The 18,661-nt window shown below is 47.6% G+C and overlaps 1 protein-coding gene across 3 annotated transcripts in view; it reads right to left on the bottom strand.

The window, feature by feature from the left end:
- Positions 1 to 3,036: 3,036 nt before the first annotated feature.
- Positions 3,037 to 18,661, bottom strand: part of ZNF592 (zinc finger protein 592) — a 49,301-nt gene continuing 33,676 nt past the window's right edge. For all 3 annotated transcript variants that reach the window (XM_042235109.2, XM_042235110.2, XM_042235112.2), the window contains 7 exons: positions 13,765 to 13,943; positions 7,510 to 7,686; positions 7,065 to 7,224; positions 6,667 to 6,954; positions 6,342 to 6,454; positions 5,634 to 5,769; positions 3,037 to 4,367 (listed from right to left, as the gene is read on the bottom strand). In XM_042235109.2, the coding sequence (XP_042091043.1) occupies positions 3,867 to 4,367; positions 5,634 to 5,769; positions 6,342 to 6,454; positions 6,667 to 6,954; positions 7,065 to 7,224; positions 7,510 to 7,686; positions 13,765 to 13,943 (1,554 nt within the window). In that variant the 3' untranslated portion in view covers positions 3,037 to 3,866. The remainder of the gene's footprint in view (positions 4,368 to 5,633; positions 5,770 to 6,341; positions 6,455 to 6,666; positions 6,955 to 7,064; positions 7,225 to 7,509; positions 7,687 to 13,764; positions 13,944 to 18,661) is intronic.

The following is an 18,661-nucleotide window of genomic DNA, read 5'->3' as shown; positions in this document are numbered from 1 at the left end:
AGATCTCAAAAAAAACCCACCTACACTGGGACTTGAGTCTTAGTCTGCTCTTTCCTTCAGAGGGACTGAAGGCTCCCTGTCTCTTAAGACTGCTGTGGCAGCTGTTGGTGGAAAAGGTCAGGCTTTGGACCTGGATCCCCTAAAAAAGACAGGGAGAAATGTTCCAGAATCTAGAAGATTCTGTCTCATATCAGGCCCTGAGAGAACTGTGAATTGACAGCTACCAAATGAATCAGATTCTTCCACATAGGCATGCACTAATTCACTCAAACACTCTTTAAACCAGCACTGCATACAAGGAACCGTCCTAGGAGCTTTCAAAGAATTAGACTGATCCCACTGGATGAATCTGGAACAATTTCCATGATATAAATTAAAAAAAGCAAGCTTCAGAACACTTGTGTAGAGAATGCTATCATTTGTATTAAAAAATAGATATATAAATACACATATTTTAAAAAGCTTGTAAATGCATAGAATTACTCAGAAAGATACATAAGATATAGAAACAGTGATTAATACTGGAGAGGGGGCTGTGGAACCAAAGGCTGACCTCCAATGAGCAGCTTACTTTTCATTGTATTCTCTTTTGTATTGTTTGGATGTCTTACCATGTATGTGTGTTAATTTTCTTCAAAAAATGTAAAAGAAAAAAATTAAAAGCAAGTAAAAGGAAGTGTACCCAGAGCTGAATATACAGTGATGACCAGGGTAGGCAGGGGTAGGGTGGGGTGTTCAGCCTCGTGGAAGGCAGAATGGGTTGAATTTGCTGAACCACAGCTGTTTTCAAAAGCCAGACTGTTTACATAAGTTACAAGAAGAACTCTCTCTATACCAATCAGATTATAGTAATTTGAGATATCATTTCACCGATAAAGCAGTTGGAAAATAAATACTAGTCATTGGTCAGGCCTCAGAGTGTATTAAATTGTAGTTTCTACATGGGTGAGAATCTTATCTGTTTAACTTGGGCAGCATTCACTCCAGCAGCAAGCATTTTCTGATGATAACAAATAACAGCAACACAACTCTTTAAAGACACCTTTGAAAAAAGATCGAAAGATACTGGACCCTGAGGGAACCATGATCCCTGTGAGGGTTGAGCCACCTTTTCTGGAAGAGCCCCCTAAAATGGTGATCTTCAAATGGCAAGGTAAATCCCAATGAGAATGAGGTCATAGGGACACTGCATGTGCTATGGAATGCCCCAAGCAAATGTGCCCTCCTTGGGATGAAGAGGCACAGACTGACTCCAAAGAGAACCTGGTGCTCAGTGGGCATCCCAACTGCAGGGGAGGTAGGAAAGCAGGTGTCTGGACGGCTGCAAACCGGAGATAAGCTGGCCGCCAGCCAGAGTAGCCGAGTCACTAAGGCAACACAGCAGTTGACACAGTGGACTTTAGAACCAGATGGGCTTGACTTACAAGGTCGAGCAGCAAGTTATTTAAGCTCTCTGAGCCTCGGTTTCCTTCTCTGTAAAATGGAGAGGATCACTGTGAGATAATGCTGAGGACAAAGGGAGAACCACTGGAGAGTGTTTTTAGCAAGATGCTGGGCCCGAGAGCAGGTTTACAGTGCTGTTAATTACCACTATTACTGAACAGTGGAGAACTGACCATCAGCATCTAAGTCTGAACGGCGGGCGAGGTACACTGCCCCCTCCAAGCCTAAAGTCAGGTCAAGAATCCCAGACATCGACAGTGTTTCATAACCTAGAAAACGCTTCCTGGCTTATCAACTCACAGCGGCTTGTGAACTGAGTCGGGTGGGAAATACCAGGCCTATCTTGAGGGAGAGGTCTGGTGAAATTAAGGGGTTTGTCAAGAGCTGGTTGAGGGTAGAAGCTGGGACCAAGGTTTCTTGGTGAGTGGCTCCACATTCTTTCCACTCCACGCCACCCCCAGGAAGGAGACAGAGCTGAGGTCAGGACAAGTCAAACCTGTGATTTCACTGCCTCGTCTACCCAGGCTCCAGCAAGAACAGTCTCTGAGTGGGAAGAGACTCAGCCATCCATTTCCAACACTTCTATCTTTCCAACCTCTTCTGTAATGTGTTCCTGCGAACAGCCCCAGGTGCAGGACGGGCATCCTGAGACTGGAATCAGGAGGGGCTGACACCTGAGTGGGGGCCGGCTCTGGCCCTGCACACAGCTGGAATCAGACCTGCTTGGCCCTCACTGCCTGCTTGGGAAGCAGGGACATGGTGGCCTTGGCAGGCCTGGGAAACACTGAAAAATACTGTTTCTCTGAAACTGAAAAAGCATTAACCTTTCCCAATGCCTTTAACATTTCCACTAGAAATTTGGCATTTGCGAGAGGAAGAAAATTTTTTTTCCCAATTGTGAAAAGGTCAGGCGTATTTATCTGACTTAATAATTTATAATTGATATTCGATACCCTCCTTGAAAGATTGACACTAAGAATGCCATCAGTACCCACCTCCCAGTGCTGCACTAGAGCCTGTCAGGCCCAGCCCCAAATCCAAGCCAAGCAGCCGCTCGGAGAAGAGGTCAGAGGGCACCTCCACATGGCCAGCTCCTTGTGCTGGCCAGGTCCTAGCCCTGCCATCAGTGAAAAGACAGCCCAGCCTCCCATGTCCAGCCCCCATTCTGCCACATCTGAGCTCCCTGCAACAGTGACAATACCACAGCCTCTTGAACAGTGTAGAAACAACAAAAATTCCTCCCTTCTATCCCTTCCCCTCTCCCACCAGTAAAGGGTTCTCTTAGTAGAAGAGAACCATTTGTAGGAAAGATGGAGGTGGCCAGCAAAATGTCAGTAGGCCCTAAAAGCCAATGCCACTAGCTCAGTGTTGCAGGGGGGACTTGGAGGTGACTCCTGACCAGCATTACGACCCTCCCTTCACCCCTTCAGAAACTCTGAGCTCCTGGTTTCCTAACCACAGCTGCAGAATCTAAAGAGGATCTTCCTTCTTGGACATCAGCAAACACCACTCTCTCTCAGAGATGGGCCAGTGAGGGAAGTCTGAGGAGGAGGTAGGGCCAGGCTCACCTGAACAGGAATACAAGAGCCTACCTGCGTGGTAAGAAGGTTTTCTTTTATTTGAAATATAGTCTGAGCAACATGAGTGTAGCCAAGAGGAGGAGGGGCTGGCTGCCGGGGCAGCAGCCTCTCTAATGGCACAGGAGCAAGAGTACAAATATCCCCATGTCTGTGTGCCTCGAACCCCGCTCATCAGGAAAGGCAGAACAGCAGCAGAACAAGGACGCACAGCTCCTTTGAGAGGGCAGTGGGGGCAGCGGGGGGGGTCCTGCCTCTCTGTGCCTGGCTCCCAAACAGAAGCTTTTCCCGCCCACACAGACAGGATAAGCCCGTGCCACAATGAATCCTCCGGACTGTTTGCGGGGAAGGAATCAGAGAAGACAGAGAGGAAGGGCATGGTTTACGACAGCCCTCTGCAAGCCAGGCTGGGTGAGCTCTCTGAGAGGGGGGCCGCGCCAGCACCCTCCTCCCCTGTCTCAGGCTCTGGTATTGTGAAGCGAGCTGCTGCAGGGAGGCCCGGGCTGAAGGCAGAGAAAGGGGACCTCCCAGAAGAGCGTGGCTGCTGAAGAGCCTTGAGCAGAGGTGACAGCGGCGGGGTTGGAAGGACACAGACGAGAGTTGGGGTACCAAGAAGCAGCACAAAGCCATAAATAACAGAAGCAGATTCGGAGCTGTGAGGGTGCTGGGCGACCCCGCATCTCCCAGGGCTGGGGGCCTCCCAGCCCCCCGCAGCTCAGGGCAGACACTGCTCCAGGACACAGCCAGACACACTCACGCCGGGCGGGGCCTGTTCTTTCCCACTGTCCACACAGCAGGCGGAGGACGCCATGGCGCCACCCCGACCATGCACCGCAGGGCCTCCGGTCACACATGCGGGGACGGTGTGTGGCTGTCCCGGTCCTGAGAGGTCTGTGGTCGACTGGGAGCGTCTTGGGCCCCGTCCTCATCCTGGGCCAGGCCCAGTGATCTCCCCGTCTCGGAGTCGCCCACCAGAGGCTCCTCGGCACTTTCTTCCAGTCCGTTCTCCCTGGTCTCCATGGGCACCTCCTCCCCAGAGCCCTCCTCTGGCTCTGCCGCCTCCGCCTCTTCCTCCTCCTGGTCTCTCACCTTGTGGACGATGAAGAGGTGGCGGCTGAGGGAGCCGGCAGAGGTGTAGCACAGGCCACAGAGGAGACACTGGGCTGTGGAGCTGTCCTTCTGGTGCTGAGGTATGTGGCGCTGGAACTCCAGCCCCGAGTCCGTGGCAAAGCTACATTTCGCACACTGGAAAAGCGACTTGTGCCTTTTGGTGGAAGAGACTGGCGTGCCATTGCTGGTGTCAGGAGCGGCCCCCACTCCGCTGACTGGTCTTTTCAGATGGTTCACCTGAAGGAGAAATGACATGAGCCTGGGAGTCCAGGACATGAGCCCCCAGCGTGGGCAACGCAGCCCGAGGACTTGCAGACTCACCACCCAGGCCGGGCTCAGCCCAGCCCTAAGCTCTGGTCTAGGTTTGGTTTGCTTCTTTTGCTTGTTTTAATGGACACATCCATGTACCACAACATTCAGCCCAGCCCTAAGTTCTGGTCTAGGTTTGGTTTGCTGCTTTTGCTTGTTTTAATGGACAAGCATCCATGTACCACAACATTCCAAAGATGTGGGAAGGGTACAGAAGAGATGAAGTCCCCCCTCCCTGGCTCCCCAGACAACACTGGGGTTCTGAGGCACTGCCAAAAGATGCTCCAGTCACGCCCAGAAATACAACCACCAGCTTTTACAGGATGACAGCACTGCACGCACACTTCTCTTCACCCTGCTTTTTCTCACTTAACAACAGATAGTGACAGATTTCTTTATCCCCTGGGCCAGAGCTATCTGACAGATAAATCTCAGAAGTGGAACTGCTAGATCAAAGGGTGTATGCATCTGCAGAGAGGAGAAGGTGTGCACCTCAATCATGGACAGTTGTTGCCGAAACGTCAATTGACACCCTACCTGCTGTGTGTGAAAGGGCCTTTGCAGCCCAGGGCCCTTCTCTGAAAAGCCAAGCAGCTCTCTGGGTTTCCCAGACGTGCCTGCCCCTATGAGGAGCTGCCCTCACCATGGAGTCAGGGGAGCCCCCTGGGAAGAGGGACACGAGGCTGCCCCAGAAGCTGACCAGAAACGGGCACAGGGCATGAAACAGGGGTGAGGTCAGAGGGCTCGGGGCATGGGAGTCTGGGTCTGGCTCCTCTGAAACTGGGGGGTGGGGTGGGGATGGGGGGTATGACTCAGTGAAGCATCGCACCCTCTCCCAACAGGCAGGCCTACCCACCCCACCTCCTAGGACCGCAGAGAGGCAGAGGCAGGAGGCACGTGGGAAGCAATCCAGTGTCCACAGGGCACAGGACACACCAAGGGAGGGGTTGCAGTGACAGGGAAACGGCAACAAGAAAAGGCCACTGGCTTGCCTCGTGGATCTCTGCCCCTTTCTTTGTGTGCGGTCTCCAGGCAGGTCCCATGAGGCTGGAGAGTGACCAGCATGGAGGTTGCTGTCACTGCTGGCTGCTCCCCAGCCACAAGGACATGTGGGCTCCAGTAACCTGCCCAGCACCCCTCCAGCTCCAGCCTCACCGGACAAGCTGCTCCGGCGGGCAGGGGCCCTGCACTCACCTGAGGGGAATGTCCACCCGAAGGTCTGGCTTTGGACGTCTGGCTCAAATCAGGATTTCTGATACCGTGCATAAGGCTGATGTGGCTCTCCAGGAGGGAGGGCCGAGGAAAGCTGGGGCTATCCTCTGTGCAATACCTGCAGAAGCACAGCCAGAGCGGCCGTGTAAGGTGGTTGGCCCCAGGGTCCAGGGGGCCAGGCAGGCAGGCTGAAGTGAAGCTGCCTCTGGCTCCAGGGAAGACAGTCTGGGGCAGGCAGGGTGGTCCTCGGGCTGGCAGGGTGGCACTGGGAAATCCAGCCAGTACAAGCCAGCCAAGGCAGAAGATGACAGGAAGTCAGAGTATTGGCCCTAAGCTGTGACCTGACTCTCCTCCCTCTGGTGTCAGTGTCCAGAGACCCAAGCGCAGGCCCAGCGGTCAGCCTGACAGAGCAGCCTGTTCTGTCCGAAAGCTCAGAGAGATGGCGCTGAAGTCTCATGGCTGACGAGCATCTGCTCACATCGCACCCACTCCTCTCCAACCTCAGGGCCCTCCACCACTGTGGGGCAGGGCGGCCTGGGCTTAGGGAGTTTCTGACCTAGCCACAGCAATTCCCAGCAGAGTCTTGCTTGTCTCTTGCCTCTGAGCCCTGATCTCACAGCTGAGAAAAGTCCCGGGGTACCGCAGTCTGGATGAGTTTCGGCCTCCTGGCTCCCACCTCCAGGGACTCACCCACAAGTGTAGACTTTCTTCACTGTGTCATGGTTGTTGCGGATGTGTTTGCGCAGGCTGTTGGGGGTGTGAAAGGACTGTTCACACTGCCGACATGGGTACCGCTTCAACGTCTGTGGGGACAACAGGATGCAAGGCATCAGAACCCTAAGACAGTTCTGGGTGCATCTTTCTTCTCAGAGGAGGCAGAAAGGAGGATGCCCCGAGAACTCAAGATCTGCGCTGCCAACCATGCCCATGGCACCAGGAACCACAGGGGGTCATGCCGTGGAGGGGGCTCTGACCTTGCAGGACAGACGGACGGGCCTGCACGTGCCACACTTACCCGACCGTGGCTCTTTTTCATGTGGGACACGTAGCTCTCCCGATCTGGAACCCACTCCTGGCACTCCTGGCAGGTCCAGCCTGTGTTCCTCAGCCGGGGCCTGGCCTCAGCCCTGCGGTTGGCCTCAGGCCTGCCCCAGCGGCTGGAGGGCAGGGCACTGCCCCGAGCAGTCACACTGAGGGCTGGCGGCTCAGCAGGCACTCGAGGGCCAGGGCGGCTTGAAGATGAGTCTGCTGAGGACTGGAGACTGGACAGCTCGTCCACGTTGCGGGGCACACCATGGGTGCTCTGGGGACAGAGGGAGCGATTACTGACTGGTTGGGGGCAGGGGGCGCAGGGCCAGGCACCCAGCCTGAGGATGTGCCCGTCTCCCCAGGCCCCTCCCCAAGGTGCCCCACCTTGACATGCTGCATCAGCTCCGGCTTCTGCAGGAACAGCAGCGGGCACTCGGGGCATTTGAAGACGCCCACCTGCGCCGTGCTGGCGTTCTGGTAGAAGTGCTGCTGGATGTGCCTCTTCTTGTTGAAGACCATTTCGCAGGAGCACTTATAAATGAGCCTGCCACGACAAGCCCCAGGGTGTGAGGTGACCAAGGCCCAGCCGGCAGAACCACAGGCCCCTCCACCCCACATGTGAGCTGTCCGAAGCAGACTCAGGTTGGGAAAAGCAATACTCTGAGCCAACGTGGACACTCCCCAGTCTCAGACACCTCCAAAGCACTCCTGGCTTCTAGCCACTCTCCACCACTAGCCCAGGCTTCCCAGTCCATCCAACACCTCCCGCAGGGCCCCAGGCCAATCTGTTCCACTCCCACAGGCCTGCAGGCCCTGCAGCCACACTCACTGGGAGGGTCTGTGGGGCTGGGTGGGATGCTGGGTGGTGCTGTGGTCCGCGGTGCTACTGGCAGTCTTGAAGGCCATGGGGCAGAACGCACATTTGTGGAAAACCTGGCAGTGCCGCTCCTGGATGTGGCTTTTCAGCAAGGCCAAGGTCAAATGGACAACCCCACAGTGGATGCACCTGGATGACAGAGGTGGGGCCGGGGGAACAGGTACGTCAGACCAAGAAGTGGTGCTAGAAGAGGAGGGATGGAGGGCAGGAAGAAAGCCATCTAGGGACCCACCCTTTCCTTATGCATTTGGCTTTGGAAGTGTGCTTGCTGCCACCAGGCACAATGCAGTTACCCAGGGCCTCCCAAGCCCAAGACCCTCCTGGTCGAGAAGGGAAAAGAAAGCCCTCCCCTCACGGGCCAGAGAATATTCTTCTGCAAGCCAAAAACTTGATTGAGCCTAACCAAGAGGAGCTGGTGGGAGTGGAGAAAGGGGAGTACGGTTCAAAAATGACATTAGTAGCACCCATTTAAGTGTGATCCAACTGCAGGAGTCCAGGGCGAGTTTAGAAGGAGACTGCAGAAAGCCTGTGCCTCCCCACACGAGCGTGGAATAGGCAGGGATGTTCACTTAATAAAATGTACACTGAGGAGGTGCTACACTCGCCGTGACAACCACATTAAAACAAACAGCCCTCAAAGCCCAAGAAGTGCTCTAGAGCAGCACTGTGGAACTTGCTGTGATGACAGAAGTGTTTCAAACGGCACTGTCCATGTGACTATTGAAATTTCAACCAATAAAATAAAATGGCCCGTTTCCCTGGCTGTACTTCAAGCTCTCAGTAGGCACATGTGTCTGATACCGTTCTGGACTCTGCAGCTCGTCAGTGTTCTAAGTTCTCCTTGGTGGGACTATGGATAACATTTTTATTTCTCTTTTCCCCTACTGATTTGTACTTTCTGAGTTTTGTTTAGTGACTTTATCATTTTTATAATGTAGGAATTGTCTTAAACCATTTCTCTGAAATTGAGGTCATGTGGAACTCTTCTTTCAACTTCAAAATATCTCTCCATAAATACTGTGTTTCCTTTCTTCAACATCAGAAAATGACGTTCCTCTAAGCTAACCTGCATCTATTCGGGTTCCTAGCCTCTCTCATGTGTTCAGTCTTTCTTCTCGCCTGAAAACACAGACAGGTCTCCCTACATGAGAGAACACCCTCCCTGCTCCCAGCTCTTGAAGCAACTATCATTTTCCATTTGTTGCAATATTGCTTGCTCCTGTAACCTTGGCATCCCAGTAATCTAGAAGAGAGGGTATCACTTTACTGAAAGAAAGGACATTTTTTCACTTAAGAATTCTTTGACTCCAAATATTAGCATTCATTTCAATATATTAGCCCATTTTTGCAATCCACATGACTCATCACAGAATCCTGACCAATCCTTTTTGTTTTTCATCCTTTTGTGTGTGTTAAGGGCAGGGCAGGGGGAGATGGGGAGACAAAATCACCTTTCATAGACTTAATCAGCAATGAGGAAAAGTGCACAGAACCCAAAGCCTATTCGCAACTAAGGCCAACAAGCATTCATTACTAAATGTGTATGTGTTAGAGCTTCCATACAAATTACTTACACTCTAATTATATTTTCTTTTCTCTCCTACCAAACAAAATAGTGACCAGCTCCTAGCACACAGAAGCATATCTACACCACAAGTAATTTATGAGGGGAGAAAAAAATCCACGCATTACCAAATTCATTCAAAGTAGCCAAATACACCTGACATGTATGAAGAATCTAAGTGGTTTTATTTGTGCAGTTTGACCAAACTCCTACAGGAGCAATATAAGTACAAGTGAAAATCCATTCTATTACCCAGCAGACACTCTTGAAAGAAACCTCATGGAAAGAACATAAGGGGTAAAAAAACGTGGCCAAATGGTCTCAGTGAAGGAATGAATCAAACAGGGTTTGCAAACTAATGAAAAGCTGTGTAGAAAAGAAATCTAACCCCAAGACACAACTCTTTACCAACTGTTTTTTTAAGAGAAAACAATTATGGAACCATATGCTTTCATGCATTGGAGAAGGAAATGGCAACCCACTTCAGCGTTCTTGCCTGGAGAATCCCAGGGATGGGGGAGCCTAGTGGGCTGCCGTCTATGGGGTCGCACAGAGTCGGACACAACTGAAGCGACTTAGCAGCAGCAGCAGCAGCTGTCAAATATATAAAGCTTTAGAAAAGATAGGGCTTCCCTGGTGGCTCAGCTGGTAAAGAATCTGCCTGCAGTGCAAGAGACCTGGCTTCAATCCCTGGGTTGGGAAGGTCGCCTGGAGAAGGGAAAGCGTACGTACTCCAGTATTCTGGCCTGGAGAATTCCACGGACTCGACAGTCCATATGACATCATTGGCACCCTCCAAATTATCAACAAAGGGCAGAATAATTTATAAAACCCTAAAAATATTACAGTGTTGGGACTTCCCTGGTGGCCAGTGGGTAAGAATCTGTCTGCCAGTGTAGGTGACATGGGTTCCGTTTCTGGCCCGAGAAGATTCCACCTGCCACAGAGCAACTAAGCCCATGCACAGCTACTGAAGCCCAGGCACCTAGAGCCTGCGCTCTGCAACAAGAGAGGCCATCGAAAGGGGAGCAGGCCTGGGCAAAGCGACAAAGATCCAGCACAGCCGAGGGATGCAACTTCAAAATAGATGCAAGTATCATTAACATAAAACTCTGTAGTAGAGCGCATTGAAACGCAACACAGGTGCTCTTAGCATGTACTAAAAATTATTAACATCCAGAGAATGGGAGAAAATACTTGCAAATCATGTATCTGACAAGAGATCTGCAACATGAATATATAAAGAACCCTTACAGTTCAACAACAAAAAGACAACACAATTTTTAAATGGGCAAAGGATCTGCATACAGATTTCTCCAAAGGAAATATACAAATGGTCAATAAATTTATGAAGATATGCTTGACATCATTATCTGCCAGGGAAATACAAATCAAAACCATAATGAGGTATCAGTTTACACCCACAATAACTATAATCAAAAGTCAGTCCACCCCTGGTGGGAATATAAATGTGGTATAGCTACTTTAAAAGACAATGCGGCAGTTCCTCAATTTGACTCAGCTATTTTACTCCCAGGTATATATCCAAAAGGACTGAAAACACTGTTACATAATAACTTGTACATGAATGTTCATCAGCAGCATTATTCATAAAACCCAAAACAGGAGTAAATAACTATTGTTTGTTATAGCATGGATGAATCTTGAGGCTATTAAGCTAAGACTATATATTCTATGATCCCATCGAAATGAAACATCCAAAGGAGGCACATCTGTGAGACAGAAAGCTGTGGTCCGCTTGGGATGGAAGGGCTGCAAATATAGAGTTTCTTTCTTTATCGGTGACAGAAATACTCTAAAACTGATCATTGTGACTGATTGTAAAAATTTGTGAATATAGTAAAAACCACCAAATAGGACACCTTAAGTGGGTGAATAGGATGGTACATGAATTACATCTGAATAAAAGCTGTTACAAAAAATGGACTACTAGCTGAAGATCTTAAGTACAACGACTACTATGTCAGTGTGCATCTTCTGCGTTCAACCACAGATCACTGAAAACATTAATGTCAGTATCTTCGGTAATCCTAGCTGCATCTTTTTGTCTGACCTCTCTTACAAAAAGGCTTGATAAACTAAGCCTTTTAAGACATTACATTGCTTTTTTACTCTTACAGAAGAAGGTAAAATATTTAATTAAAGTACAAAAAATATATTAATCTATCTGCGTTACTGAAAACTTCTTGGATTCAAGATTCAAATACAGGGACTTTCTTGGTGGTACAGTGGTTAAGAATCTGCCTTCCAATGCAGGGGGACACGGGTTTGATCCCTGGGTGGGGAAGATCCCACATGCTACGGGGCAACTAAACCCACAATGCAGCCAAATAAATCAATATATTTTTTAAAAAATTCAAGTACAAAAATTAAAGTATTGATTGCTATTGGATTCAATTTGATCTTGAAATAAGCAGCATACACTTAAGTCAAAATTAGAAAGGTATTTTCAAGTGTTATGAATACTGCAAAACATAGCCGAGAATGCTGCCAAGCAATGCTCTTTGCAACATGGTGGCAAGGGCTCTGTATAACCCCATCTCTGGGTTGTTTTCTTCCAAATATCTTAGCATGTCCAGTCTCCCTAACACATAAAAGAAATTAGTCTACATTTGAAAGTGGTTATCCCAAGAGAGAAACTGGGAAGTGATCACTAACCACTCCCCATCCCTCACCCTGGCATATAAGCCACCCTCAAGCCTAATGCTTCTACTTTCTCTCTCTCTGGCTTTCCTTCTCTCTATCCTTACAGCCATGCCTTAGCTGGATCCCTCAGTGTCTCATCGGAATTGTCACATGACCAGTCTCTAGTCTCTCACCTCTGATACACATATCAGCTTCCCAGTATGATATTTCTAAAACACAGATCTGGCTGGATCACTCCCCTGCTGCAAATCTTTCCATCGCTCCTCACTATCCCCAGGAAAACAGTCCAGATCGTGGCCTGGCCCCTACCAGCCCCCTTGTCCCACTGCTCACCCCTCCTCCAGTTCATCATGGCCTACACCATGCCTGTCCTTCCTGAGAGTTTTCTGTGTGTGCTGGCACCCTTGCCTTTGCTCTTGCCAGATAGGCTCGCCTCCTCCTTTCTACCTAAAACCCTCCCCCTATCTTCTCTACGAAGCTTTCCTGACCATTCCTCAAATACAGGACTTAACTACTCTGAATCATAAGTACCTGCATGATGTTTGTAAGCCATCAGATTAAAGTCCCCTTGAGTGCAGATGGATTTTAAACATCTTTGTGTCTTGAGTGTTTGGCACAAGGCTAAAGACAACAGTAAGAGCTCAAAAAAAGTTTATTAAATGAACTCTTTATTAAATGAACTCAGTTGCTCAGTCGTGTCCAACTCTTTGCAACCCCATGCACTACAGGCCGCCAGTCTCCCCTAGCGGTTTCCCAGGCAAGGGAAAATGGGTTTCCCCAGCCAAGAATACTGGAGTGGGTTGCCATTCCCTTCTCCAGGGGATCCTCCTGACCCAGGGATTGAACCGGTGTCATCTCCCGCGTCACCTGCATTGGCAGGCATATTCTTTACCATTGGGCCACCTGGGAAGCCCATTAAATGAATAAATCAAAATTTACTACCAAAGAGAAGAAAACCTTAAGAAATTTGGGAAAAATTAAATTTCTGAAGCAAAAATGATCAAAAAACATAAAATGTAGAAACTCCCAAGCAAGTAAACAAGTAAAGGAGACCTGATTGGGTCAATGCAAAATTATAGATCAGTGAGTTTTAGGAGCATTCACCCTCATTTTGATCTTTTTTCTGAAAATGACTTCTTGCTTATATTTGTTTAACACCATAGAAATAGATCAGTTTAAAATAGTTTTCTCTTGGTTTTACCAGGAAGCTGATCATTTTTTCCATTCTCAGGTCTTACTTCTCACAAACTGACGAAAACTAATCAACACAAAGATATAAGTCCTTTGACTTTGGCAGCTTGCCATTTGTTCAGAAATTGAGAATATTTGAAACTACCAAAATTTGAAAATTTATTATTGAAATAGTACTTTAAAATTAATATGCCAACATAATAACTTCTGAGCAAATTTATATACCTTTAAAAATCAAACGGACAAAGTGAACGTTAGGTATAGCCTAATCTCCCCAATACCTTCCTCTTTAAGATTTTCTCTTTTTTTCATCTTTTGGCCGCACTGTGCCCCTCACAGCATCTTAGTTCCCCAACCAGGGATCAAACCTGCGTCCCCTGAAGTAGAAGCTTGGAGTCTTAATCACTGAATGGCCAGGGAGGTCCCAAAGCTTTTTTTTTTTCCCCAAGGTTTAACTTTTTAACTCCTTGTTATTTTCCTTGCTCTTCTGGTTTCCTACAAAGTAAAAATGTCTGTCCACATATCAATCAATATTCTTGTCTTATTAAGCTGCAGCCCAGGGCTCATAAGACTAAAACTCAAAATTCCTCTTATAGTTTGGCTATGCCAAAATATGTGGCTTATGGAATCTCAGTTCCCCAGCCAGGGATTGAACCCGGGCCACAGCAATGGAAGTACCCAATCCTAACCACTAGACCACTAGGAAATTCCCAACACTCCAGTATGAAATGAGTTACGGTCCAGAAAAAGCAGCAGCCACTGGGCAAGCCCAGGACAACACCCACCTGTAGCCCACCTTGCGGGCATAGTGCAGGCAGTTCTCCTTTACGTGGGTCTGGAAGTAGGCAGAGCGGCAGAGGGCCCCGCACTCCGGACAACAGTAGGGGGACTTGTGGGCGTGGATCCGCTGGTGGGCGCAGAAGCTGCACTGGTTGGGCAGCAGCATCTGGCACACCTGGCAGGTCTAGGAAAGAACATGGAGAGAGCAGTTCAGGCGGGAGCCACAGGCCAGGAGCTCTCAACCAGGGCTGCCTGGCTTTCCTAGGACACTGATCAGAAGGGCCACCACCCCCAACCGTTCTCTCTCCCAACTCTCTTAGGACATTGGTGACATCCCAGGCCTCACACAGTGATGACACTGATGCCCACGCTAGCTTTGCCTCTCACCTTATTATTCAAACGCAGACCTGACCCTATTTCCCCCCAAATCAGTCCTACACGTCTGGCTGTGATCCTGCTCTCTCCTGGCTCAGCAGAGGACCAGCTTTTCCTTTCCGGAGGCCCAGGGCACTTTTTGCATTCTAAAATCTTGCTACACTGCCAGGCCTACCGGGGCCTCTGCCCTGGCTCAGCTGGTTCCGACTCAACACCTTCGGTAAGCTGGCTCAGAAACTCCCAGAGCAGACCTGAGCCCCCCTGGTTAACACTCAGAAGCCTCCATGCAGACCGATTTTCCATGTGCTCAGCCTGTCTGCCCACTCTGGGGTGGGGGGAGCGGTGCCTGGAGCCACAACTGCCCACATCCATCCACAGAGAAGCACAGAACAGATAGTGGCTTCCTTGTTCTCAGACTCAGGAGAGAACCAGAGGCTGACAAGTCCTCCAGGCCGACTCACAGAAGCTCTCAAACAGGGAGAGTCCAGAAGCCCAGAGTAGGGAGCGAGAGACTGAGCGGGGACCTATGTTTGGAGAGGCCCCTCATAGTAACAGGAGCCACTGACCTGGGCTCAGGAGTGCTCAGACTGATAAGCTGTTGGGGAGGCCAGGAAAAGATCTGTTTTAAGCAGTGATATCCAGAATGTAGGGTCCTTACAGCACAAACAATCCAGCTTTTTCACCAAAAGAAATGCCAAGGCAAAAACCAAAAAAGATTGAGGGAAGAGGAATTTACAGATTAAAAGAGACTTAAAAAGAAATTTTCAACAACTGCAATGGATAGCCCTTATTTGGATCCTGATCCAAGCAAGCCAAGTGTAAAAAGAAATGAGACAACTGGATATTTTAACCCTAACTTAATGATGACAATATTGAGACATTTGACACTTAATATTAAGATTCAATAATAAGGAATTATTATTAATTGAGGTGTGATGATATTATATCTATGGGGGTTTTTTTAAGGAAAAAAACTTTCTATTTTAGATATATATACTGCAATAGATACTATAATGCTAGGATTTGTTTAAAAATAATCCACTGAGGGAGAGGGGATAAGAACACAGATGAAACGAGACAGGCCACTGAGTTGGTAAAAAAAAAAATTATTCTCTGTGACTTTTACAGCACAGAATTTTGACTTATACATCCTTAATATGATAGTCTAAGGATATGAAGAACTAACTGCAAATACACCCTCAACTTTATGTGGTGTCCTAAGGTTAGAATATTGGTCTTGACATTTTGAAATCTGTGCATATATATGTGTATATGTATGTGTGTGTGTGTGGACAGTAGGAAAATTTTAGGAACCAAGATTTTTAGTATAAATCAGTTACATACAAAGTATAATCATGGCCTCCCCTGGTGGCTTAGTAGTGAAGAATCTGTCTGCCAGTGCAAGAGAGACAGGTTTGATCCCTGATCTGGGAAGATCCCACATGCCACAGAGCAACCAACTCTATGCAGTGCCAACTACTGAGCCTGTGCTCTAGAGCCTGGGAACCACAACCGCTGCAGCCCCCGGCCTCTGCTCCACGGCAAGAGAAGCCACTGCAGTGAGAAGCCCCCACTCACCGCAACCAGAGAAAAGCCCATGCAGCCACAGAGACCCAGCACAGCCAAAACTAAGGAGATTAAAAAAATGTTTTAAGTATAATCTTACATTTCAGTACCAGTGTAAACTCAAGATCTCTCTTTCCTTATTTTAAAACTTTGTATTTCTTAGCTCTGGCCACTGAAAAGGCCTAGAAACATATTCAGCAGAATAAGCATATCTGGTGCCCAGAATGTAGCCTCTAAATATCATTTCTCACTTAAAAAAAAACAAACAAACAACCATCACGACCTCTTAAAAAATTTACTGATTCTAGGTTTAGCACAAGAAATGCACCCAAACCTTGCTGGGGCTCAAAGTAGGGAAGCGTCTCAAGGTTTAATGAGTGCAAGTGAAGAGAACGCAGGAGCACGGGAGCCAGCCTGCCGGGACCCCCACTGACCAAAATGGGGCACCTGAGCATCGAGAAGAGCGAGTCACAGACCAAAGACACAGAGCAGACCGACAGAAACAAAAGGACACACGCACCACACAGAAGAAACCCGTCAGACCGCAAAAGGAAGAACAAAAGAAAGGAACAAACGGGAAACAACACCGGCTGGAAAACAAAGGTCTAAAGTGGCAACACATACACTTTACGGTGTATAGTGGTAATACATATCAATCAGTGGTTGCCTTAAATGGCAATGGACTAAATGCTCTAGTCAAAATATGTGAGAGTGGATTAAAAACAAAACAAGAGCCTACAACATGCTGTCTACAAGAGACCCACTTCAGAGGGAAGGGCACACCAAGAGCGAAAGTAGGGGAATGGAAAAAACGCATTTCATGCAAACAGAAATGACAAGAAAGTGGAGGAAGCAATACTCAGACAAAAATCCCTTCTAAAATCACATCAAAAACAAAACAATACTTAGGACTAAACCTGACCAAGATGATGAAGGAGACTTACATGCTGAGAACTATAAACACTGATAAAGGAAAGTGAAGATGACTCAAAGAAATGGAAAGACATGCCATGCTCTTAGATTGGAAGAATTAATGTTGTTAAAATGGTCATACTACCCAAAGCAAGCTACAGATTTGATGCAATCCTTATCAGGACATTTTTCACACAACTGAAGCAAAAAATCCTAAAATTTATATGGCACCATAAAAGAATTGCCAAAGCAACCCTGAGGAAAAGGAAGAGAGCACGCAGTTTAATCCTCCAGACTTTAGACTAAGCTAGAGCAATCACAACAGTGTGGCACTGGTGGAGAAACAGACACACGGATCAAGGAAACAGAACAGAGAGCCTGGAAATAAATCCACACATCTACAGTCAATCTTTGACAAATGAGGCAAGACTATACTGTACAAGACTATACAATGGAGAAAAGACAGTCTCTTCGGCAAGCAGTGCTGGTAAAGTTGGCCAGGTGCATGTAAATCAATGAAGTTAGGACACATCCTCACACTACACACAAAAATAAACTCAAAATGGCTTAAAGTCTTAAATATGAGACAATAACTCCTAGAAGAGAACACAGGCAAAACATTCTCTGACTTAAATTATAGCAATGTTTTAAGTCACTCTTCTATGGCAATAGAAATAAAAGCAAAAATAAACAAATGGGACCTAATTAAACTCACAAGCTTTCGCACAGCAATAGAAACCATAAACAAAACGAAGACAACTTATGGACTGGGAGAAAATATTTGCAAACAGTGCAACTAACCAGGGCTTAGTTTTTAAGATATATAAACAGCTCATACAACTCAATCACAACAACAACAACAAACCCAATCAAAAAACAAGCAGAAGATCTAAATAGACACTTCTCCAAAGAAGATATACAGGTGCCCAACAGGCACAAGATGTTCAACAACACTAATAATTAGAAAAATGCAAATCATCACACACCAGCCAGAATGGCCATCATTAAAAAGTCTACAAATAACAAACATTGGAGAAAATGTGGAAAAAAAGGCACTCTCTGCTGGGAGCCAGTGCGAGGGATTCCACCTGTGACAAGGTCATGCGGCAGAGCTCTGATGGCAAGGCTAATCAGACCTCAGGTTTTCCCCCTGGAATTTCCTGAGCATCCACCCCCCAAAAATAAGAATCTGCCTGCTTTTCCACTCTTCTGATATTCTCTGGAAAAAGTCAATTCAGGGCTTTAGTCTTCTGCATTTGAAAGAGTGTTTCAATCCAAAAACCCCTCTGATGGCTTTCTAGCCTGCCTGCAGGACTCCTACAGCTGCGCATGTGATTGTTTGAGGCCTCCTGACCGCAAGAGGCACAGGAAGCTTAAAACATCCTAGGAATGTAGGGGCTTCTGAGGAGTCAAAATCATTAGAATAGGACTAATTAAAAGTTTCATTTGTTGAGCCAATACTTGCTGCCAAATTTTCATATCCTTTATTTTTAGATATAGTTGGTATATAGAAAAACAAGTAGTAGACCTGGTATTAGCAACATTAGATCTTTGAGTTAAGTACCATCTTTGTTATAACCCACTGCACCTTTGTTCTAGACAGATGTAACTTTAGTGCTTTAAGGAGATGCAGATTAAAGAAAAACACTTCGGGGAAACGAGATTAACATTCATTAAGAAAGACAGCCAAAAAATTGTTAACAAGCCTGGCCAGAAGATAATGTAAAACACCTGAGACCTTTTGTACACAAAAAGATATACAGAAAGAGTCTGGGCTGCTAACGCTAGGTAATTTTGTATTACCCATTGATCTCTATGTATAATCAAAAGTATAAAAGGCCTTGAAGGACTATAGAAGGGGAGCCAGTCGCTGGACTGGTTTCCCCCGCGTCTCCTCTTTACTCTAATTTCAGGCTGAATTCCCATCTGGGGTGTGGAGGCTCATTATGTCTACTTGTCCCGGCTGTAAGAGAGAGAGCCCAAGGCGGGGCACTCTCCGATATTCAAACGGGCGCTGGTGGCCTAACGTAGATGGTGCAAGCTCCTTGT

This window comes from Ovis aries, chromosome 18 (assembly GCF_016772045.2).
Source record: "Ovis aries strain OAR_USU_Benz2616 breed Rambouillet chromosome 18, ARS-UI_Ramb_v3.0, whole genome shotgun sequence".
Lineage (NCBI taxonomy): Eukaryota > Metazoa > Chordata > Mammalia > Artiodactyla > Bovidae > Ovis > Ovis aries.
The sequence above is the reverse complement of the archived record's forward strand: the minus strand, read 5'-3'. Positions and strand labels throughout refer to the sequence as shown.